At 42.6% G+C, this 24404-nt stretch overlaps 1 protein-coding gene across 1 annotated transcript in view; it reads right to left on the reverse strand.

Moving 5' to 3' along the window:
• The window catches only part of ETFA (electron transfer flavoprotein subunit alpha), a 42720-nt gene that overhangs the window by 12316 nt on the left and 6000 nt on the right, over positions 1 to 24404 (reverse strand). Inside the window, exons 2-9 of the mRNA XM_036355397.1 lie at positions 22417 to 22563; positions 20364 to 20445; positions 20184 to 20266; positions 18991 to 19090; positions 17647 to 17757; positions 16900 to 17001; positions 15684 to 15752; positions 14733 to 14815 (exon numbers count right to left, since the gene is read on the reverse strand). Of these exons, the coding sequence (XP_036211290.1) occupies positions 14733 to 14815; positions 15684 to 15752; positions 16900 to 17001; positions 17647 to 17757; positions 18991 to 19090; positions 20184 to 20266; positions 20364 to 20445; positions 22417 to 22563 (777 nt within the window). The remainder of the gene's footprint in view (positions 1 to 14732; positions 14816 to 15683; positions 15753 to 16899; positions 17002 to 17646; positions 17758 to 18990; positions 19091 to 20183; positions 20267 to 20363; positions 20446 to 22416; positions 22564 to 24404) is intronic.

Consider the following 24404-nt stretch of genomic DNA (forward strand, 5'->3'; position numbering starts at 1 on the left):
CGAGACCCGCCCTCTCGCACTCCGGGACCCCTCGGGGGATGTCGGAGAGCCGGTCTCCCCGATCCCCGCAGGCCCGGCCCAGGGACCCCACGGGTGCACAAATTGGTGCATCGGGCCTCTAGTAACTAAATAAATAAGGTGAGAGAGAGAAGGTTCAGGTCCTGACTCTTCCACTTACCATCTGTGTTCTTGGGAGTTACTTAACCTCTCAAGGGTTCACCTCATTGTGAAATGGAGGTAAACACGCGCAGCTAATGGGAGTGTGCGATTATCAAACCACCACGCACGTGAAGTGCTCACAATAGGCTACAGAGGCTATAGGTGCTGCCAGCATTACCTAATCATCACCAGACCTTTAAACTAAAAGTTATAATATGACAGCCACCGATCATATGAATTCCACTTCACTTGAGTAGTTTCAACTATTAGTCTCTCAAAGAAATTTCTTTTTACAGTGACATAGTTCTCCTGGGATAATGTACTGGAAAAATGTCATTGATTCCTGTTGGTTCCTTTTTTGAATTTAAAAAATATATATACTTTAAAATTTATTTCAGAGAGCGAGGGAGAGAGAGATAGAAACAGAAACATCAATGATGAGAGAGAATCATTGATTGGCTGCCTCCTGCACGCCCCTCACTGGGGATCTAGCCCACAACCAGGGCATGTGCCCTGGACCAGAATCGAACCCGGGACCCTTCAGTCCACAGGCCTACGCTCTATCCACTGAGCCACACCCGCTAGGGCCTTTTTTGCATTTTTTTAAGGTGAGCTATAAAGTTATTATTTCTGCCCAACTTCCTAGACAGTGGTGGTTGAATGTGGGGTGAATTTCTTTATAAAATTCAAACACAATCTTTGTACAGGGATACGTATCCCAGATACACATTATCAAGACATTAAATTGGTTGTATAAAATATGTAAGAGGTAAAAATTGGACAAGTTTATGATATAAACTCATACACTGACTCTTTCTGGAATTGGGACAGTATTCTGCCTGCAGAAACTTCAATCTGCTTTACTGTAAACAAAGTAGAAAAATTTAAACATTTAGTTTTTTGTTTACATGACACATGAATTTGAGTGGAGTGGTTAACTCTGGATCTGCCAGAGCACAAAGGCCAGGCCAATACTGCTTCATCTCTGAAAATCAGGTTTAAAATTTCTTTTCTACCAACAGCCTCCATTTCTAGACAGAGTTGGGGAAGGAATATAAAAAACTACATTTCTTCGAAGATGAAAATTTAAAAAAACATCATAAGCAATTCCAACTAAAGTTCAGAGATCCAACGTTACGTTCTCAAAAACAATACCTATCACTGTCTCAGACTGGACAACAGTTTTACAACATGGCAAGCTCTCTCTCCACCTTCCTTACTCCAAAGACTACAGAGGCATAACCTTCAACAGCAACTGTTCCAGCTAAAACATGGCACACACCCACAGGACAACTGCCGGGTTAGGAGTTAAAGGGAGTTTATTACAGCAAATAACGAATGTCTTTTTGAGGAGTAGATTAACCTAACTGTACTTTCTAATTACGGCAAGTCTCCTGCGCATTAATGTTGCTGTAGTTCATCTTGCTGCTCACTTAAAGGCCAAATTATCTTACATTTGCCAAATGTGTTTAAGTCCCTTCTCTTTTTGGACGAGACCCCCAAATGCGAAGCACAGTGATCGGTGGCTCTTTCCCCAAAGAGCGCCCTCCTGTGCCACAAACTCCCGGGCAGGGCGATGGCTAAACTGAGCGTCACACAAAGGGACCTGACCCCCACTTGGGTTTGGAGCTCAGAGGACGTCCCATCCATCAAACAAGGCTCCCGGCGAGGACAGCACTCAGGACGCACACTCGCCACCACAGTCACAGCCGTCGCGGGGATGCCAGCAGCCACACTGTGCTCTGTATGCATGACAATCACCCAAAGGAACGGATAATATTCCCATTTACAGACGAGAAAGCACAGCCTCGGGCAGGGTGAGTGAGTTGTCTAAGGATCTATCCACATAGTAAAAGGCAGGATTCTTAACCCAAGTTTTTTAAATTCAGTACTTTCTCTACTATCCCACAATAGCTCGTATTGTGACAGTACTGGCAGCTTTAATTGAAGTCACTAGTCTATTAAAACTCTAGTATACGTTTATCTAGAGGTAAATCTCTGAAGCCAGATGAGATGAACAGCTAACTTGGGTTTATATGTAAAAAGTAGCATCGGTTCTAGCTTCCACCGGATTCTGTCCCCCGTTACTCAGAACCAGCTGGTACTTTATCTCTGGGCTCCTGTGCTGAGTAGGGACACACGCTTCACCCTGCAGCTCTCTGCCAATCACTCTCAACAGAACACTTCTCAGCCAGGCCCCCCACGCGCACCAGCAGCAAGGCCGTCAAGGAGACGGACCCAGAAGAGGCAAGACTTGGAAATTACTGCTTACTGTTGTTGATGCTTGTTTTAATTTACGTACCTGTACTGAAAACTAGCTAATAGTTCCAGATAAAACAACACTCGGACCTGGCTTTCAATGTCGTCAATATCTGGCTCCCAATGACTCCTAACGGGAAGTCAGAGCAAAGGCGGCAGACACTCAGGAGGGGGCAGCGGTCCTCGCCCAGCCTCTGGAGGCTTCACATGGACGGAGCTTCCCAGGCGTGTGCTCATTGGACAGAGGATGTGAGCCCTGAATTCAGTCAAACATATTTGGAACCCTAACCCCAGCCTTGGAAATGAGCGTCTCCATGTTCTCCTGCCGGATCCTCTTTCCCCAAGAGGAGCCAAGTGGGTGCCTTCCTCCAACTCCCTGGAGGGGACACGCCCAGAGCAGACGGCAGTTCATACACCACAGCAGATGCGTCAGCATGTACTCCACTATTTTGTACAAAATGTAAACGAATAACCCAGTTGCTCAAATACAAAGTTAAAAAATTTTTTTTTTTAAAAAATAAGGACATTAACTATACTGTGGCTCACAATTGGAAAAGTTTAACTGTAACTCAGAAAAAGTGAAGTTTCAGCTCTTAACCTTTTAGTACTGTTTTTAAATGATGGGTTTTGAGTACATAGGATGCACAGGACCTGAAATAAGGTTTTTCTTCAGAGAATTTTTTATAGTAAAGTATAAATTTAATATTGAACTATTTTGCAATTAAGTGCCTAGTATTAACTTGAGCTTCTACATTATTTCACACATTTTCAGTGTGGGAAAACACTCCCCAAGTTTACTGAGAATGTGAGGAAGCCAAGTATGCTATTAGATGCCTTGTTGAAATTATTCAGATTAATTTATATTGAAATATTTGGGTAAATGACACCAAAGTACTTAGATATATAACCAATCTAGTGCAAAGCTTTGCATTTCAGCAGGTTAAATAAAAAGTTTGACTATCAAGTATTTTATCATTAAGGTTTCCCAAGTCAGTCAGAACATGCTGAATTGTATAGACCAGTCAAGAATACTGGCGCAGTGAGGAACTCTAAGGTCATCTAAGCAATCTCTACTTATCAATGAGAAAAAAACCGAAGCCCCAGGAACAGCTCACCAGAACAGGCTCCCAAGTACTACTCTCTTCACTCCCCTTGCTGCTACTTTCCAAAAATTACTAGGAAAAGTAGGCCACTGCTTAAGCACAGCCTTTCTTGATGTTTAGTCTAAAATTACGATAAGCCCTAGCTGGCTTGGCTCAGTGGATAGAGCGTCGGCCTGGGGACTGAAGGGTCCCAGGTTCAGTTCCGGCCAAGGGCACATGCCCAGGTTGCGGGCTCGATCCCTAGTAGGCGTGCAGAAGGCAGCCGATCAGTAATTCTCTCTCATCTTTGATGTTTCTATCTCTCTATTCCTCTCCCTTCCTCTCTGAAATCAACAAAAATATCTTTAAAATAAAGAAATAAATAATAAGATAAAATAAAATTATGGTAACTTTTATGCCAAGGAGCTCATGAAAGCTACAAAATAACCTGAGAAAAACAGTTTGGAGGTTCCTCAAAAAGCTAACCACAGCCCTAGCCAATTTTGCTCAGTGGTTAGAGCGTCAGCCCGCAGACTGAAGGGGCGCAGGTTCGATTCTGGTCAAGGGCAGGTACCTCGGTTGCAGGCTCAATTGCTGGCTCTGGTCGGGGCACATGCGGGAGGCAACCAATCCATGTGTCTCTCACAGAGAAGTTTCTCTCTCTCTCCCCCTCCCTTCCACTCTCTAAAAATCAACGGAAAAAATATCCTCGGATGAGGATTAACAACAACAAAAAGCTAAATATAGAATTACTATCTGGCCCAGCAACCCCACTCCTCGGTGTAGAACCTAAAGAACCGAAAACAGGGACTCAAACAGATACTTGTATGTGAATGTTTACAGCAGCATTATTGACAATGGTTAAAAGGTGAAAACAAAACAATCCAAATGTCCGTCAACAAATAAATGAATAAAAAAATGTTTACGGAATATTATTCAGACATTTTTCAGCCATAAAAAGGAATAAAGTTCTTACACACACTATAATACAGATGAAATCTGAAAACACGCTAAATGGAATAGACAGTCACGAAAGGACAGATAATGTAGGATTCCACTTTTATGAAATACCCACCAGCACAGGCAAAATCACAGAGACATACGGGGATGACCAGGGAGGACCAGGGGCTGGGGTGGGAGGGAGGAGCTACTGTTCAATGCGTATGGAGTTTCTCTGTTTGGGACCATGAAAAATTTTGGGTATAGTGATGATGGTTGCACAACACTGTGACTGTTATTACTGCCACTGAATTGTATACTTAAAAATGACTAAATGGCATATTTTGTTAGATTTCACAACAATCAAAAAGTCATTAGAAAGTTATCACCCTGTCAGAAAACACACAATTCTCCATCTTTTTTTTTAAAATATATTTTTATTGATTTCAGAGAGGAAGGGAGAGGGAGAGATAGAAATATCAATGATGAGAGAGAATCATTGATCGGCTGCCTCCTGCACACCCCACACTGGGGATCGAGCTCACCATCCAGGCATATGCCCTTGACCGGAATTGAACCCGTGACCCTTCAGTCCGCAGGCTGACGCTCTATCCACTGAGCCAAGCCAGCTAGGGCCAATTCTGCATCTTTAAAAAACTTAATTCTAGACTCTCATGTTTTTGCCAATTATAAAATTTAATTACTATAATGTTTAAAAATATTGACAACAACAATAAGGGGGAAAAGGTACTACAGGATCTACGTGAATTCTCTGTCCTATCTTTGCAATTTTTCTGTAACTCTAAAGCTGTCTAAAAAAGAAAGTTTATGGGGGGAAAAAAGCCAAGCAGATTTGTGAAGTTAAGCCTAAGTTACAGAAAGATTTCCTTTTAGCACCTTCTAGAGTTGTAAGAATTTCATTAAGTTATTAAAATATTCTTTTGTACAAGATGTTAGTACTCATATCTTGGACCTTAAAATGAACTAAGGGGTGGGATTACATATGCTAAATGTCAGTTATCCATTGAATAAACACTGCCTTCTGGTGCATGTCTATGTTCTCTGACATTCATGTGCATGTTTATATCTGAAGCTATTCATGAGAAAGTAAATTAGTTTTAATATGAACCAAAAATTCAGTTAGAATAAGAATAAAAATTTAGAATAATTCTATTCCTTTCAAGTTACCACACCAAGAGAGCTACAACAAAGATTTTCTGTCTACTCTTACTGATTTTCATGTCAGCTGTTAAATTGGACTGACAAGATAGGTCAATATATCGTATCAGTGGAATGCTTTCAAAGTTACTCTATATGTAAAAAGAATTCAATAAACTCTCCAAACTTACAAATTTTAACTTTATATATACAATAATATTGTATGAAAATTTTAGTGATATAGTCCTCTGGAATAAATGTTTAGATAAATCAGTCTAACAAAAATGAACCAAAGATAAAATCAGAAGTCAAAGATACAACTAATTGTTAGCAAATACGTGTTTAACTCCTGCACAACCGGTTTATGCATCCAGACCCCCGTGTATACACTCTGCAGCCTCTCCTGGTCCCTCCGGGCTGCACTGCAGGACTGACCGCCCGCCACGCGACGGCCTCTAAGCAGCTCCGTGCTCAGGTGCTGGTGGACGCCAGTCCACACAGAATTGCTCTTGGTCCTCTTGGGACTAGAACAGCAATTGCTTTCAGCTAAATGCACTCACATATGAATATTTTAGTACAATTTAATGCTTCTATACCAAACCCAAAGGAATAAAGCATCAATTTGTGAACACAGTTCTCTGGGAGTTAAAAGCCAAGCTGGATAATGCAGTATGAAAAGGACACTCAATCTGCAGCTTTTTAGCTGGACAGAACAGCAGTCCCAGCTGTATACAAATAACTCTATAAAGTTTGTTCCTACACAGACTTTCTCACATTAGTGAGTTTTCAAAAAGAGCCCCAGAATCAAAATTTCTTGTGTTGATAAATTCTCCCAAAATTGCTTCTTCATCTAGTAACTTTTCGCTTACTATCAGAATTATAAATGGACCCTGATCTGTTAGTGTAACACCAAAATGTAGACAAAGCAACCTACTACCACAAAGAAGATGCACTGAATGCAAAAACCCATTTCCCTGGCAATAGATAACAGATTCTATAATGACTGCAACATGCTTCTCGCCTAATGGTTAGGAAGGTGAAGTCAGCAACAGTCTCTGCAGGCAATCCAGAAACAAATGTAAACGGGGAACTGCCACTGGCCAAGGCTTAAAAGCCATTCTAATTCTAATCATGGCATAAATCTGACATTGTATTAAGCTCAACAAATATTAATGTGCTAATAACATCCAATGACATTATCAGACATCAGCTACCTAGGAATAAGCTTAACTAAAGAGGTAAAAGACCTCTACTCAGAAAACTACAGGACATTGAAAAAAGATATAGAGGAAGACATAAACAGATGGAAGAACATACCGTGTTCATGGATTGGTAGAATCAACATCATTAAAATGTCCATACCCAAAGCAATCTATAAATTCAACGCACTTCCCATTAAAATACCAACGGCATACTTCAGAGATCTAGAACGAACTCTCCAAAAATTCATCTGGAATAAAAAAAGACCCCAAATAGCTGCAGCAATCCTGAAAAAGAACAAAGTAGGTGGGATCTCAATACCAGATATCAAGTTGTATTACAAAGCCACTGTTCTCAAAACTGCCTGGTACTGGCACAAGAAAAGGCATATAGATCAATGGAATAGAATAGAGAGCCCAGAAATCGGCCCGAACCAATATGCTCAATTAATATTTGACAAAGGAGGCAAGAACATACAATGGAGCCAAGATAGTCTCTTCAATAAATGGTGTTGGGAAAATTGGACAGATATATGCAAGAAAATGAAACTAGACCACCAACTTACACCATACACAAAAATAAACTCAAAATGGATAATGGACTTAAATGTACGACAGGAAACCATAAAAATTCTAGAAGAATCCAAAGGCAACAAAATCTCAGACATATGCCGAAGCAATTTCTTCACTGATACAGGTCCTAGGGCACTTGAAACTAAAGAAAAAATGAACAAATGGGACTACATCAAAATAAAAAGCTTCTGCACAGCAAAAGAAACCATCAACAAAACAACAAGAAAACCCACTGTGTGGGAAAACATATTTGCCAATGTCATATCTGATAAGGGCCTAATCTCCAAAATTTATAGGGAACTCATACAACTTAACAAAAGGAAGATAAACAATCCAATAAAAAAATGGGCAAAGGACCTAAATAGACACCTTTCAAAAGAGGACATTCAGAAAGCCAAGAGACATATGAAAACATGCTCAAAGTCACTAATCATCTGAAAGATGCAAATCAAAACAACAATGAGGTACCATCTCACACCTGTCAGACTGGCTATCATCAACAAATCAACAAACGACAAGTGCTGGAGAGGATGTGGAGAAAAAGGAACACTCATGCACTGCTGGTGGGAATGCAGACTGGTGCAGCCACTATGGAAGACAGTATGGAGTTTCCTCAAAAAACTGAAAATGGAACTCCCATTTGACCCTGTGATCCCACTTCTAGGAATATATCCCAAGAAACCAGAAACACCAATCAGAAAGGATATATGCACCCCTATGTTCATAGCAGCACAATTCACCATAGCTAAGATCTGGAAACAGCCTAAGTGCCCATCAGTAGATGAATGGGTTAGAAAACTGTGGTACATCTACACGATGGAATACGATGCTGCTGTAAAAAAGAAGGAATTCTTACCATTTGCAACAGCATGGATGGAACTGGAGAGCATTATGCTAAGTGAAATAAGCCAGTCAATGAAGGAAAAATACCACATGATCTCACTCATTCATGGATAATAGAGACCATTATAAACTTTTGAACAATAATAGATACAGAGGCAGAGCTGCCTCAAACAGATTGTCAAACTGCAGCGGGAAGGCCGGGGAGGGTTGGGGGGCAGGAGGTAGGGGGAAGAGATCAACTAAAGGACTTGTATGCATGCATATAAGCATAACCAATGGACATAAGACACTGGGGGATAGGGGAGGCTAGGGAACTGTCTAGGGCGGGGGGATAAAATGGACATATATGTAATACCCTTTGTAATACTTTAAGCAATTAAAAAAAAAATAAAGAATTAAAAAAAAAAAGAATTCAGCAGTATCTGTTCATTATTTCAAAAGAAAAAAATGTCTTAGCAAATGAGGATTTGTAATAGTAACTGCTGGGCACAATTTTAAGTGTTTTACATATATTAACTCAGCAAGATTTTATAACTACCAAACAAAACAGTGACTATTTTTTATTGATTTCAGACAGGAAGGGAGAGGGGGAGAGAGAGAGAGAAACATCAATGGAATCATGGACCGGCTGCCTCCTGCATGCCCCCTACTGGGGATTGAGCCTACAACCCGGGCACGTGCCCTGACCAGGAACAGAACTGTGACCTCCTGGTGCCTAGGTCGATGCTCAGCCCTGAGCCTCGCCGGCCGGCCCCACAGCAACCATCAACTCCACTAGACGGTGACAATACTGTACAGAGAAGTTCAGGGGTTTGTCCAAGGTCACACAGGAAGCCAGTGGTAACACTAAGAGCTGGACTCAGGCAACCTGGCTGGAAAGTCTAAACCCTTAACCCTTTTTAACTATTACATACAGTCTATCGTAGGGAACTTCTTTAATCTGATAAAGAATGTCTACCAAAAACAGACAGCAAATATATCTAGTAGTGTACTAGTAGAGGGATTTCCTTGAAAATAAGAATAAAGATGTTTATCATCACCGCTTTATCTAATAATATCCAAGGTCAAGACTTGTCTGTGTCTATGGGTTATGCATATATGTTCTTTGGTTAATCTTGTCACTGTCTTTCATCCACTGCCCCTCCCCTCTGACAGTAGCTGTCAGTCTGGTCCAGGTATCTACGCCCCTTGCACAGCAAAGGAAACCAACAAAATGAAAGGGCAACCTACTGAATGGGAGAAAAGTATCTGCAAGTCAAATATCCAATAAGGGGTTAATATCCAAAATATATAAAGAACTCATACAGCCCTAGCCGGTTTGGCTCAGTGGATAGAGCATCGGCCTTCGGACTAAAGGGTCAAGGGCACATGCCCAGGTTGCAGGCTCGATCCCCAATAGGGGGGGTGTAGGAGGCAGCCGATCAATGATTCTCATCATTGATGTTTCTCCTCTGAAATCAATAAAAATATATTTTTTAAAAATAGAACTCATACAACTGAATAGCAATAATAATAATAATAACCCTATTTAAAAATGGAAAGACATACAGATAGATGGCCAACAGGCACATGGAAAGGTGCTCCACATCACTAAATCTTCAGGCACACACAGTACTCTTACAGCTTTTCAACTTTCTGTAAGTTTGAAATTATTTCCAAATAGAAAGTTAATTAACAAATAGAGAGGAACGAAGTCTTTGTTGCAACATAAGCTATAGACTGGTGGTTTCATATCACTGCGTTGGAATTCCTAAAGGGAGCATGAATCCATCAACATACCAGGAGATGTTCCATATATACGTGTTCAATGATCTTCTGTATGTGAGTGTAAACTGCTGTGAATATCAAAGAAAAATGTACTTAGAAGTGTAACCAGCCCTGGCCAGTGTGGCAAGAGGCAGCCCGCGCACCAAAGGGTCACTGGTGTGATTCCCAGGCAAGGGCACACGCCTGGGTTGCAGGCTTGATCCCCGGCCTCACATTGATGTCTGTCTGTCTGTCTGTCTGTCTGTCTCTCTCTCTCTTCTCCCACCCTCCCTTCTTCCCTTCTACTCTCTCTAAAAATCAATAGGAAAAATACCGTCGGGTGAGGATTAACAAGAAAAAGTGTAATTAAATTCACAGAATCTTTTGGATATTATGTTTTCTCAAAATTTTTGATGATAAAAGGAAAATTATTTTGTGAGTACAATGAAATGTTTCCCTTACTTGAAAAAACAGGGCCTTCTTACTATTTGCGATGATGCTTTTCAGAACTACTACAAGAGGTTCCTAGTAGAGAACACAGATCCAAGTTTAATGAAGATAAATGAAAGGACTGTGCCCAGTTTTAAACACAAAGAAACACGCATGACCAGCAGACAAGGGAGACGGTTCAATAGCTGGCGAGAAAGTGGGGGGATCAGACAGCTCTGCGTGTCCACAAGCGGAACCCATGCCAAGGTGGGGTGTGGCTGCCAAGAACCTAATGCAGCATTTAACAGCATTAATTAAAATATTATTTAGGAGAAAATAATCCAAATCTGCACTAGTCGGAACAGTGTGAAGTAACGCATTATTCAATCCAGGGCCTCCGGGCTCCTGCTTACAGCCGGGGGAGTAACTCCTGTCGGACTCGCCATCCTGAGGAGGAAGCGAGGCGCCTGGTTAAACACAGACAGTCCCTGTGTACGGACACGGAGACCCACCAGACAGGAGCATCTGAGGGGCCAGCTCTGCAGGGAGGAGGCACGAGGTGAGCCCACCATGCACCTCTACCTGCTCCCGATCGGAGAGCAGCCCCTGGAATGGAAACCGCAGTCATATTCACTGAGGAAACACACAGCGCCAGTCCCTTGGCTGCCACGGTACCAGGAAAGGAAGGGAAAACCCCAGACGGAACAGACTCTGCTCAGCACTCGGTGAGGCCTGCATCAGCCCCGTGTGCGGTGCCTCTACGCCACGCAAGGACGAAAAGAGAAGGCAGAGTTTGGAGTTGTATTTCTGCCAAGTTAACTGCCTGCTAAAGTCAAAACGTAATATTCTTCAGAGGAATATAACAGAATCCATAATCTCTACATGTTATTCACCGTCTATAATCCACTAGTACCAGGACAGGGATGCTCAGATACGGTCTGCACCTCCCTGGGGCCCCAAGACCCCTCCAGGTGTCACCAAGGTCAAGACTTTCAGTGACATCAAAGTGGTACCTGCCCTTTTCTCTCCTCCTATCACACTGTACAGTGGAGGCTCCTGGCGACTACATGACTTATGAGGAAATCACCACTCTGATAACTACGAGAATGTACCTGTGCTTTTGTGTTTCCTAAAAACCTTTAAGGTAATAGGTCTTCAAGTATAAATATGAATGTTTAGAGAGCTTAACTCAGTTCGTTCTCAGGACAGTAATGGTGCTCTTGCAGTTATAACTGCTACAAGGTCTTTAACCCCATTACCACCCAATAAACTGACATCTGAAATCCCAAAGGTTCCTTGTACACACAAGCAAACACAGTATTTGTTGTCCTGGGTGGCATTAACACTTAATTTTTAAAAACTTTATATATTTTAAATTTTAAGCCTATTATTTTTTAAACTTTTTAATGTTTTTATTGATTTCAGAGAGGAAGGGAGAGGGAGAGAAATAAAAACATCAATGACGAAAAAGAATCATTGATTGGCTGCCTGCCTCCTGCGTGCCCCTCACGGGGATGGAGCCCACAACCGGGGCGTGTGCCCTGGTTCAACCACAGAGCCATGCCAGCTGGGCTGAATGTTTTATTTTACACACAGACATGGTGAGTTTAAAAGCCAAAAATTATTTATTTTAACTTTTCAGACCAGAAAGCAGAGAGTCAATTCTGAGAAAACAATTGAAAGTTTTTGTTGCCAAGGACAAAATTTGAGCATTGAGGTGATAATTAGAATTCTAAAAAACTTGGATCCATGAATATGAGCTTTAAAGTGTCTTTTAATAAGGCAAGCGGTGATATTCGTAAATGTGATTTCTTTGATATTGATAAAATATGGTTTGCACACTTGGGAGATGTGCCAACTCAGCAAACCGTTATTTTCTAAATAGACAATGCGTAATGTTGCAAGATGGCAAAAGATCCATTCAAAGTGCAATGTAGACCAATGGATCTTAACGTAAGAGAATGAAATGTTCATTGATATGGCTTCAGAATCCACACTTGAAATAACCTTTCCGAAATGACTACTTGCCAAGTTCTGATGTGACGTTAAAGAACAGTATCCACAATCTTCTGAAAAGGCCATGAAAATACTCCTTTCACCAAGGTGTTTTTCATAGAACTAAAACACACCATCCAAAAATTTTCATAAAACCGCAAAAGACCCCGAATAGCCACAGAAAACCTGACAAAGCAAAAGGAAGTGGGAGGTCATGCTACCTGATCTCAAACTAGACTACAAGGCGTGGCAATCAAAACGACATGGTATGGGCATAACAACAGACACACAGAACGATGGAACGGTTACAGAGCCCAGAAGAAACCCACACCTATGTGGTCAGTCAGCACATAACAAAGGAGGGAAGAGCGCACTGGGGCATAAAGACAGTCTAGTTATAAACGGCCCTGGGACCACTGAACAAATACAAGCCACAAATGAAACCAGACCACGTTCTTACATCGTATACAAGAATACACTCAAAATGGCTAAAGGCTTAAATATAAAACCTGAAACCATAAAAATCCTACAAGAAAACAGGCAATCATATCTCTGACATGTCTCTTAGCAGCATTTTTTCTGATCTATCTCCTCTGGCAAGGAAAACAAACAAACAAAATAAGCATCAAACTAAAAAGTGTCTTCACAGCAAAGGAAACAAACACAAAGAGAACCCACTGGATGGGGAAGGCAGTCGCCAATGATACATTCAACATGAAATAAAACGGAAGACGAACAGGGAAAACATTCACAGCGCACGCATCTAACAAAGAGTCTGTACACAGCTTACATAAACAACTCCTCCAAAGAGATAGTAACACAAAGCATCCAATTTCAAAATGGGCAAAAGACTGAACAGCCACTTCAAAACAAATTCCAAGAAAATACTTATAATTTTGACTCTTGTGAAATTTTGAATGAACATCTGATGAACAGGGCACTGAGATGAGAGACATTTCTAATGGCTGTGACAATACAGGCTTCCCACTCTCTCAGAGTAGAGTGTTCCAAGGAAACCTTCCGTTAAGCCAAATGGCATAAAAATAAGCAATTGTCATTCATTTATATGCAGTGGTTCTCAACCTTCCTAATGCCGCGACCCTTTAATACAGTTCCTCATGTTGTGGGGACCCCCAACCATAACATTATTTTCGTTGCTACTTCATAACTGTAATTTTGCTACTGTTATGAATCGTCATGTAAATATCTGATATGCAGGATGGATTTTCATTGTTACAAATTGAACATCATTATAGCATAGTGATTAATCACAAAAACAATATGTAATTATATATGTGTTTTCCGATGGTCATAGGCGACCCCTGTGAAAGGGTCGTTTGACCCCCAAAGGGGTTGCGACCCCCAGGTTGAGAACCACTGGTTTATATGGATAACTGTGTGCGAGTTCCCAGACCCCCACACGGCCTGACACACGGAACCGAAAGTAACACCAGGTCACAGTGAACGCAGGGCCACTCCCACCGTCAGGACGCCACTGCCTGTCACTGCAGAACAAACACTGAATACGATTTTCGCTTTTCACTTTTTTTCACAAAAGTCATAAATCCTCTTCAGATTTCTTTCAGTTAAGCGAAACAGAGTAATAATGTAGGACTTTCGTGAAAGCAAAGTGGCTTGACCCACGCTTTCAAAAAGCGAAGGTACCTGTATCTTGCTTTGAAATACAGTAAGGCCACTCATTTCCCTCCACGTGATATTTAAAGTGGCTGAGCATCCTACTCACTGAAGACTTGCATCCTCTAAGAAATGTGATGATCATTACGTATTCCAAAGACTCAACTGTGAAAGCTAAGCATTCCCTTTGTAAGTTCTGGACAGGTTTAACTGAGGAACTTCCTGGGATCGCTTATCTAGGTGGATCCGAATTTTCTAAATTTCATGCAACTAGATAAAATACAGAAATGCAGTAGGTGTTCAGAAGATGTAAGACTACAACTGTCGTCCACAGCCCCCAATTTCAAGATTCCGTGTTCATTACTATAGACTCATTATTCTTGTTGATTGATTTTATAATATATAGGCTTTATACCAAATATATGTCAATGTGAACTTATAAAGTCCATTTAACAATGAAATGCTGCTTTTACCAATTTTATATTTCGTGTTATAAAATGAATTTGAAAAATCTGAAAAACAATGGTGGATTTAAGAACAGCCAAGCACTGACCGAGTCCCGGAAGTCCACAGACCTTGTGAAGAACACACTCACCATGGTAACGGCTACCTGCTTACGCACACGGATCAGGACATAAATCACTGAGGTGAGTGTTCAACAAATGCACACGGTCTGATCCCCATGTAACTTTGCATATTTTATTGCAATACTTACCGGTGCTACTATCTTTCCTGTCTGTCCAACTTGCATGTCGTTGGGAACAAAGCCAGCATCCACAGCAGCACGAGAAGCGCCAACTAAGGGGAAACGGTCATTGTTTAAGCCGATGTTCAGCTAGCTGGGCTGCCACTGATAATTACAGAACAAAACAAACCCCCCAACACTGATAGAGTACAGTTAGAAACTTATTTTATTAAGGTCTTATGTTATCAACTCCTTCCTTTATCAAGCCCCTTTATTTCTCAATGATTTTTAGCTTCTGGGTCATTGTCACTTTCTCAAATACTAGTCTTCATTCTTGGAGATTTTAACACCCTGGATTCGTAGTTCCTTAAACGACTCTCCTCCAGTTACTGTCATCCACGCTACCTCACCCACACCCACGGCCATATACCAACTTCTCTGTTACCAATATCCCTTGACAACTTCCATTTCCAAAGTCTCTCTGTGACCTCCCTCTTCCTAACTGACTTCCATTAGTGCCTAACTCCCACTGGGACCCACAATTCTATTCCCTGACTTTCTCTCCCCTCGTATGTTCTACCTTTCCTATAAATGATTAAATACAATTTTAAAATATTAAATGTTCATTTCAATTTGTATGAGATTTATATCAGACCACCAATAAAGAAAAAAACAAGGGCATTCCTGAATCTGAAGTAGGCACTGGAGCTAATATTTAAATTCTCTTAAAAATGGAAAAAACTACTAAGATTTGGCAAATTAAGTGTTGCATAAATAATAAAAAAGACTGGAGACGCCCACTCCTCACTGAATGCTTTATCATTACCTTGAAGACTAAGAAAAACTGTTTCAGAGAGAAACGTAAAAACTGGAAAAAGTAAAATAATTTTCAGCCTTGAGTGACACAGACATATGAAAAAATAAAGAAAAAAGATCTCCAATGAAAAGGGAACATTTTTCTGCTAAGGAAAACAACTTTACCTGCAGCATGTAGTTGATCTGCCAAATCATATAACAACTTAAAGTTCTCGCCACTCTTCAAACCCCGACCTCAATAAAAAAGAAAAAAAATAGGCAAATATAAACTCCATTCTACAAAAATTTTGCAAGTTGGTATACCTGAGCAATCTTCGCATTTCACAACGGTCACAGTAAGCATGCTCCCTCCTCCCAGAAGTCTGTCCCGTCTTGCCTGGTGATGCTCCTATACTTCCGTGAGCATTCCATACCGCTGTCATTAACTAACAGTTAACTAAGGGGATAACCCATCTTTCAATCAGTCTCCCCACGAGCACAAGAACTCTTTAACTGCGGGATCCACATCTACCTCGGTCACTGCTATAGCCACGGTATTTAGCAAAGCTTCACTGAATGACTGAAGTGATTTGAATGGAAGTCATTCCACTAGACTTCCCACACCTTACCAGCAAGAAGCCCTGCCTTCCCCTCTTTCCCCAGCACTGTGCCATGGGCCTGGCATAGAGCAGCACCCAATAACAATCACTTCTTGAATAAATAAGGGATGAAATGAGTCAGATATATCTTTTCAACATGTTAAATTATTTCCCCTCAATGCCTCTTGCCAGTGCAAGGCTGTCTGGAAGCTTACTTATTTTGTTTGATGTTTACTTTGGAAAGATTTTAAAATCATAGCCGACTATATAAAATGGGTGTGTGTTTTCTAAAAACAGGAGCATGATATACAAAAAGAAGCAAGCGTGTGCAACATTAACAGCTTTGATATTAAACGTGAAGACACTTTCAAAGAGTTATTCATAGAGAAGGACCCTGTAAAGCACAGCAAGTTGAAACAAAGGAGTGTGAAGGGTGAGAATCACACCACATGGCCCAACATCCCCCCCAATTCTTTCTATGACTCACAAGCCAACCGTACTCCTCAGAATAACTAGGAAGTCAGTCAATAAAACAAAGACACTAAGCTGTAAAGTTACGCTGATACGCTCTGTACTCCGCTCCCCCTGGGGCCAGGGACACAGGTTTGCAACAGAAGCCCAGCGTGGGCATTAAACCCATGATTCCATTTTCCTACTCGGTGAAATGGAAACAATACTCACAAGTTACCTACTTCTTACATTTGGAAAAAAATCTGTGCTCCTCTAAAAGAAACACTGATACAATCAAAGTATTTTAACTTGGCGTCATCGTTTAAAATTAATGCTTTACAAGTCTCTCTTACCGCCAGACACCACCACTTTGGCGCCAGTTAGCTCTGGCCGATCGCTCTTGGTTAGCTTCTGGTCGAGCCATTCTGATGTCCCCACCGGGGAAGCGCTGGGTGCTGCACACATTGATATTGATATATAACAAAACAATGACTATGAATTCCAGTTGTAAAACAACAATAATGTTTAAGAGAAACACACGAAGAAGTAATTCCATGAAATTTAAGTTTGTTGGTTGCTGTACATTTTTTGGGCTCCCACTTACATTCTCTCTGATTTTCTGAAAGATGCAGGGACCAGATTCTAGCCTTTCCCTCATTAGCTGCGTGCCTCTGAGAAGTCAGTTAATTCTGAGATTTACCTATAAACTGGCATAACCCTGTCTACGCGGGTCAGATAAGATGCTGTGTCTGTTAGGGTGTAGCACTGGCTGCCCATTTACTATTACATCCTTCCATTCAGCAGAACCTCCAAGTATGACAGCAGGAACAGTGAGAGGAGAGCAAAAATCTTAACATCCACGGAGCACATTCATCTTAATGGGCCCTCTCTCTCCCACCCCTTTGATCTACCAAAGCAGCTATCCTTGTACCAAATATGACATGAAAAAGACGTTATAAATATGTCTTACTTTTGGGTAAGATTGGGAATATCACGGCAAGTTCTCTGCATTAGAAGTTTAACCAGAGACCATCTCTGATGCTCATCTATGAACAGAAAACAAGGAACAAAAACAAATACAAACCGCAGTGAACGCTCACCCTTCTCAGAACTGGCACCGCCTCCACTTGTTGCTGCCGCTTCAAAAGCTGTTCCTCGGACAGAAAACACCTTCACCTTTTCATCACACTTCACTGTACATAACGCGTTTCCTGAAATACAGGTTTTTGTTTTAAAAAAACAAACCAACAACCAGGAAAGATAACAAAGAATATTCTTTTGGTTCAGAATTTACTTCACACACACAGGGCGGAAATAACTGTGGGCCACTTGCCTCCTTCCTCTGCTAAGAGTAGGGGAAAAGGCCTAACACTGAGGGGACAGATCAGCACACAGTGGTTTAACCTTGGGGATATTTAAAAATAGGACAAGCTGCTGACCTGCCCAGAAGCAACTAATTGAAATAGGAAACCGCACGAACACGGCACACTCTTCCTAAAAGGAATAAAAACCTCCTCCTCCAACAACAACACAGTCAGTAACTCGATGGCATGGGCTGCACCAGCGGAAGAATAAAGAGCTCCGCCCGCTAAGGGAGGAAAAGACGTGAGAGATGACAGGGCAGAAAGGAAGAGACGTGGGGCCCGGCCAGTGTGTCAGCTGGTAGGCCGTCGTCCCATGCACCGAAGGGTCGCCGGCTCGGCTCCCAGTCGGGGCACAGGCCCGGGGCTGTGGGCTCCGTCCCTGCCGTGGGCCTGCAGGAGGCAGCGGTCAATGCTGCCCTCTCGCACTGATGCTTTTCTCTCTCTTCCTCTCCATTCCTCTCTCTCTAAAAATCAGTGAAACTATTTTTGAAACTAAGCATAAGAAGCGTGATCGAGATTTTAAAAGGTTTTGGGACTTATTCAATAGCAATCGCACTCCGAATGACCTAAGCTATGACCGGATATTTCTCTCCAAACGCTACTGAAGATCAAAGTTCTGATGTGGGAGTGACCATTTATCTTGAAACACAACTTCAATCAGAAAGAATTAACAACAGTGTGCTTAGCCAAAGGCCGATCAGCCAGAGAGACACGGAAATGAATTTCTTAGCACAGATGGAAGGGAAGCAGCAAAGAAGGCTGAAAATGCTATTTAAAAAAAGAAGAAGAAAGAGAGTGTTGCTTTTCCGGGTGTCACTCACAAAATGTATTGAATAAGGAATGCAACTCTCACTGACACTGGGTGACCAGGAAGGAAAGAACCGTGCTCTGGGTCTATCAGAGAGAATGTCCTGTCCTGGTCCGGCGAGAATGCGAAGGTTTTTCTCAGGAACCTTTAAGATGGTCCATTCAAAGCACGTGTGTGATTTTTTAAACAACCCTGACTTCAAGATTAATTTCTGCTTGTAAAATTGACAAACATTTAACATTTTAAATTAATTACTTTCCTTAGGTGCTCACCTGCATAAATAGTTCTCACAAATGTGTCAGGTGACTTGATTGCAATGATGTCAGAAATTGGGGCAACATCAAGTTTGGCTGCGACTCTGGGCAAAAGGTTCTAAAAGCAAAATAAGCAGTAAGTTATACACATACAAGCCGATGAATGGCTCCAAACTACCAGCGATAACATTCTCTAAATGATATTCTACAGAAATTTTAATTCATATATTTTATATTTCACATACGTCTTTGGACACTACAGCTTTAAGCACAACTTTTTGTATAGTCTTTGTATTAAATAAGAGTCTTTCATGACTCTAACTACATTAAGAATTTGGGTTTTATATGTTAATAAACCACCTTAACTCAGTAAGTTGAATTATGAGATGCTATCTGCTTTGATGAACATCACTTACAAAGTGTGACAGTTATGTATTACTGAATTTAGATGAGAAAAAACAGGAAAATACTTAGAAGAACAGTAACATTCTCAAACTAAGAATAGACTTGTATACATTTACTTACTGTACATATACGTATACTTAAAAAAGACTTCAAAGGGGATAAAAGAAAAGAAACCCAGGAGAACCCCCAGGACCCCAGAGAGACGGGAAGACGCCCTGACAAGACTCCTCTGGAGCCCCCCCCCCCCCCCCCCCTTTATTAAGAACCTCTCCCGCAGACCACTGCCCGGGGGCGCACACGCCCTCCTCCGCCCAGCACAGAGCACTAACCAGGTCACAGCTGTGCCGAACCAAGGAGGTCTCCGCCCACACACAGCTCTTCCCAAATCCCCAGTGAGGGAGAGCCTGGCCTTTCTCAATATCCATCCGTTACCCAAACAAACCAACTCTTAAGATGGGCGACAAATACAAATGACGTTCACACTCACACAGAGATAGTGCAACATGGTTTTTAAAAATACATTTTTAAGTAGCCTCCATGACAAAACTTGAAAATCTGGAAGTGACATTCTAATAAATTATGACAAAATCTTAAAAGAGCAGAGCTGTCTCTGACAAAATTCGAAAACACGGAGATCATGTTTTAACAGAAATTGTAACAAAACTTTGCAATAAATGTTAGCAAAACGACCACATTAATTCAGAAAGCCGAGATCAGCTCTCGAAACAAAGCCTGCTGTGGTTTCAGCCCTGTGACCTCTAGCCCTTCCGAGTAGTGACATCAAAGTCCACCCTACACCTGCTCACCTTTCCGAAGGCAGACGCTCCCGCACAGATGTGTGTGTAACTGAACTGCTTCTGAGTTGCCAAAACCAATGGTGTCAGTTCCTCTGAGAATCAAACACATCTGATAAGTAGATTTCATAATATTCCCACACCATATGGTCATCAATGAGACATGACATTCTTGTCCCCTGGAAAACCTACCTGGAAGAAGGCCCTTGTACGCGTCATTCTGAGCCACCAGAACTTTTGCTACACCTGCTACTTTGCAGAGATCTTGGGCCACCTGTGATTAAAAGTGTTTAATTATCCATCTAACAGGAAGATGCAAACAGAGCCACCACTACAAGTATCAAGAGAGCATAAATCCTTAAAGGGCAGTTGTAAGAATCCTTATCAGAGAAAGGGCTTACTCAGAAATAAAAAATATATACCCTTTAACAAAGAAAACCTATGTCAATTGATCTTACAAATTGACCTTAAACGAAAATTCCTGCCTTAAAAATGAAAGTACTAATTGATAAACCAAAATCCACAAAGCTCTCATCAAATTTAGTTGTGCCCTGGGGTTCCTAGGGGTAAGAACAGGACCCAGCCACAGTGGCTCACAGCCACAGCCCTTTACTTGGCAATGACTTCTGCTGATATTAGAATCAGTCAATCTGGGCAAGACCAAAATCTCTTATCAGTCCGTTCACTGGCAACCACTGAGTTCCTGCCCACTTACATATATGTATTTATCTGTAATGAAATATAGATTCCAATTCCTCATTTTTCCTGTTTGGATCAGGATGGGGTTCTGCCTTTGGACCACTCAGGTTTCCTGTAGAGAGAGGCAGCTAGAAGTCCCCCTTCTCAGTCTCTGAAATCACAGCATGGCTGGCTTTCCTATTACAGTCTTCTGTCTTCTGGTTGACGTCCATGCTGACTCACTGATGAGCAGGCATTAAAGGCTGTGTCTCCTGCCCCCTCAAAGGATGGCAAGGCTGGGAGAGGAGGCCCTGCACAAGAACCTCTGCTGAACCAAGTGTCACTGGCAGGGCAGGCCACCCTGTTCTAGCAAACTACCTTCTTCTTATCAGCAAAAGCTTCCAGGACTACAGAGAAACACCTGCTGCCGATGATGAACGGCTACAGAAAACAGTACAGAGCTGAAATCTGCCTCGGCCACTAACGGTCTCCTTATACAGGCACCGATGGTTTTCCTTTAAGAACAGAACCTGACAGGATAATAAAATTATAACTGAACAGAAGATGATTTCTGCTTTGATTTTTCTCAGAATAACGTAAATAGCATTTCAAATATTTTAACATAGTATTAGAATAATTATTTAAAATCACACCAAATAAACAATCAAACCCGGAACTTGCATATCTGAAATCCAGTCCTATGCCATCCATCGGCACCAGGGGCTAGTGTCAACCACGTCAGGCTCAGTAGTTGTTAGCAGCTTTAGGAAGAGAAGTCCATAATTTAACCCCAAGCCAGGCAGAATACGTTCTTTTAAGATATCAGTGTCATGTGAGAAGTCAGAAGCCACACTAGCATTCTGAGCCTTATTATACCACGTGGTCTGCAGCAATGAACGGATTTAATAAACAGTAAACTTCTGCAAACAGAGAAGGAAACACGCCTTCTCCAGAGGCCGTCCCCCAAGTCCCCGAGTGTGGGAGGGGCCCGGAGGCTCCGGCTCATCAGCGTCACTGAAGCACGATTCCAACCGCAGGCGGCCCAGGGGCCCAGGCCCCGCACACCAGGAGGCGAGTTTACAGAGCGGTCACGGTCTTATGCCAACAACAAAAACGAATGCCATTCGCTGACGCAGACCATACCAACTCTCACTTGGAAAGCACAGGACTACTTCCATTTGCGTTCTTACACCAATGAAAGAAGCACGCATGGTACTGGGTCCAGATTTACCACTTTCAGGAATTAAAAGCAATTAGCAAGTATATTCATCAATACAAAAAGGAATCGGCTATTAACCTCTAAGGGGACTCCAATATTATCATTCTACTTGGTACCTGATGGCACACGATGGTGCCAGGGGAACTAAATCAAGGTTCTACCTCATTCAGAAGATGAAGTGCTTAGTGGGCACCTTGGCTCTCTTCACACACAGTGAGGGTGTGACACTGGCCACGTAATGAGGATGGGGCCGGTGTGGGTTAGTCCTCACCGTCATTCTCTGCTACCATCTTTCCCTGTCTCCTGATGGAGATTACATTTGCTATAATTGACCTTAAAGTCTCTCACCTTGTCACATTTGGTTCCAGCTATTAAGCAGGACACTTCCCCTCCCAGGCGTGAGGCTGCAGTGATGGTGTGTAAGGTGATGGGTGCTATGGTATCATTTGCGTGCTCAGCTATTACCAGGGTGCTCTGAAATCGAAGCAATGTGGCCTAAAAGAGGGAAAAAATGGAAAAGAATCTTATAAAACACATTTTTTTTTACTGATTGCTAAGCATGTGTGCTTTAAAGAAAACTGTACACAATATATCAGTTCTTAAATCCTATATAATAAAAGGCTAATATGCAAATTGACCAAACAGAGGAACAACCGGTTGCTATGACGTGCACTGACCACCAGGGGCCAGACGCTCAATGCAGGAGCTGCCCCCTGGTGGACAGTGCACTCCCACAGGGGGAGCGCTGCTCAGCCAGAAGCCGGGCTCACAGCTGGTGAGCACAGTGGTGGTGGGATCCTCTCCCGACTCTGGCAGCGCTAAGGATGTCCCCCAAGGGCTCCTGGAAGGCGAGAGGGCGCAGGCCAGGCTGAGGGACCCCCCCTACCCCCCCGCACAAATCTTGTGCACCAGGCTTCTAGTGTATTTATAAAACACTTGCTCAGTAGCAAAAACTAGACTATTGTGTCTACCACTCACTCTATTACTAATATTCATACCTAATAAAACAAACATGCAAAAATTAGTATTCTACTGTTAGAAAATTTTGAGAATTATTTCAAAATAATTTCCCCATTAATCTATGTTCAATGAGAAACTCAATGTACATATAAACTTAAAACCCTTAAGCAGAACATGTTAGTATCAAAGTAGGGAACAAACTACTACCAATTACACTCACTGGTCAAAAAGAAAAAAATGGACATTTAAGGCCTTTTCCAGCTCAAAAGTTCAGTCACCCTAAAATCCTACTTTAAATACACTAGTGGCATAGAATACGACTAAGGATTCAAAGAGTACAACAACGAAAGATTCAAAAACTACAGATCCATTACTGAAAAGGCTTTTTTATTTGTTTTATTGATTAAGTTATTACATGTGTGTCCTTATCCCCACATTACCCTCCACCCCCCCCTCATGCCCTCGCCCCCCTGGTGTCTATGTCTGCTGTATATGCTGCTTGCATATAAGTCCTTTGGTTGATCTCTCCCCCTTTGAAAAGGTTCTTAAGCAAAAGTCACTTGGTTATTTTATCTTATGCACCATCCAAGGGTCCCCTTTTTTATGGAGAAAAGGAGCCAAGATCTTAAATACTTAAAGATAATGATTGAAATACTTAATAAGGTAACTACCCAGAAAAGAACCCCTATCTCTTCAAAGCACTGCTACATAGCCCTGGCCAGTGTGCTCGGTGGGTGGAGCGTCGACCCGCACAACAAAGGGTCGCGAGTTCGGTTCCCAGTCCAGGGCACGTCCCACGTGCAGGTCTGATCCCTGGCCCGGTCAGCGCCTGCAGGAGGCAACCAATCGATGTGTCTCTCTCACATGGATGTTTCTCTCTCCTCCTCCCCACTCTCTCTGAAAAAGCAATGAAAACAATAGCCTCAGTGAAGGTTAACAAAACAACAAACAACCCACAGCACTGCTGTCTAAACCAAGACTGTAACTGTGGACCGCGCCGCTGTCCATCCTGGGCCCTCAGAACCACCTGGCGATGCCGCGGCGCCTCTTCCTCCCCACCCTCCCCCGAGGCTCCGCCCACCGCCCTGCCCAGCGGCTCCCTCCCCCGAGGCTCCGCCCACCGCCCTGCCCAGCGGCTCCCTCCCCCGAGGCTCCGCCCACAGCCCTGCCCAGCAGCTCCCTCCCCCCAGGCTCCGCCCACCGCCCTGCCCAGCGGCTCCCTCCCCCCAGGCTCCGCCCACCGCCCGGCCCCGCGGCGCCCTCCCCCGAGGCTCCGCCCACCGCCCTGCCCAGCGGCTCCCTCCCCCAGGCTCCGCCCACCGCCCTGCCCAGCGGCTCCCTCCCCCAGGCTCCGCCCACCGCCCTGCCCAGCGGCT

This window comes from Myotis myotis, unplaced genomic scaffold (genome assembly GCF_014108235.1).
Source record: "Myotis myotis isolate mMyoMyo1 unplaced genomic scaffold, mMyoMyo1.p scaffold_m19_p_22, whole genome shotgun sequence".
NCBI lineage: Eukaryota > Metazoa > Chordata > Mammalia > Chiroptera > Vespertilionidae > Myotis > Myotis myotis.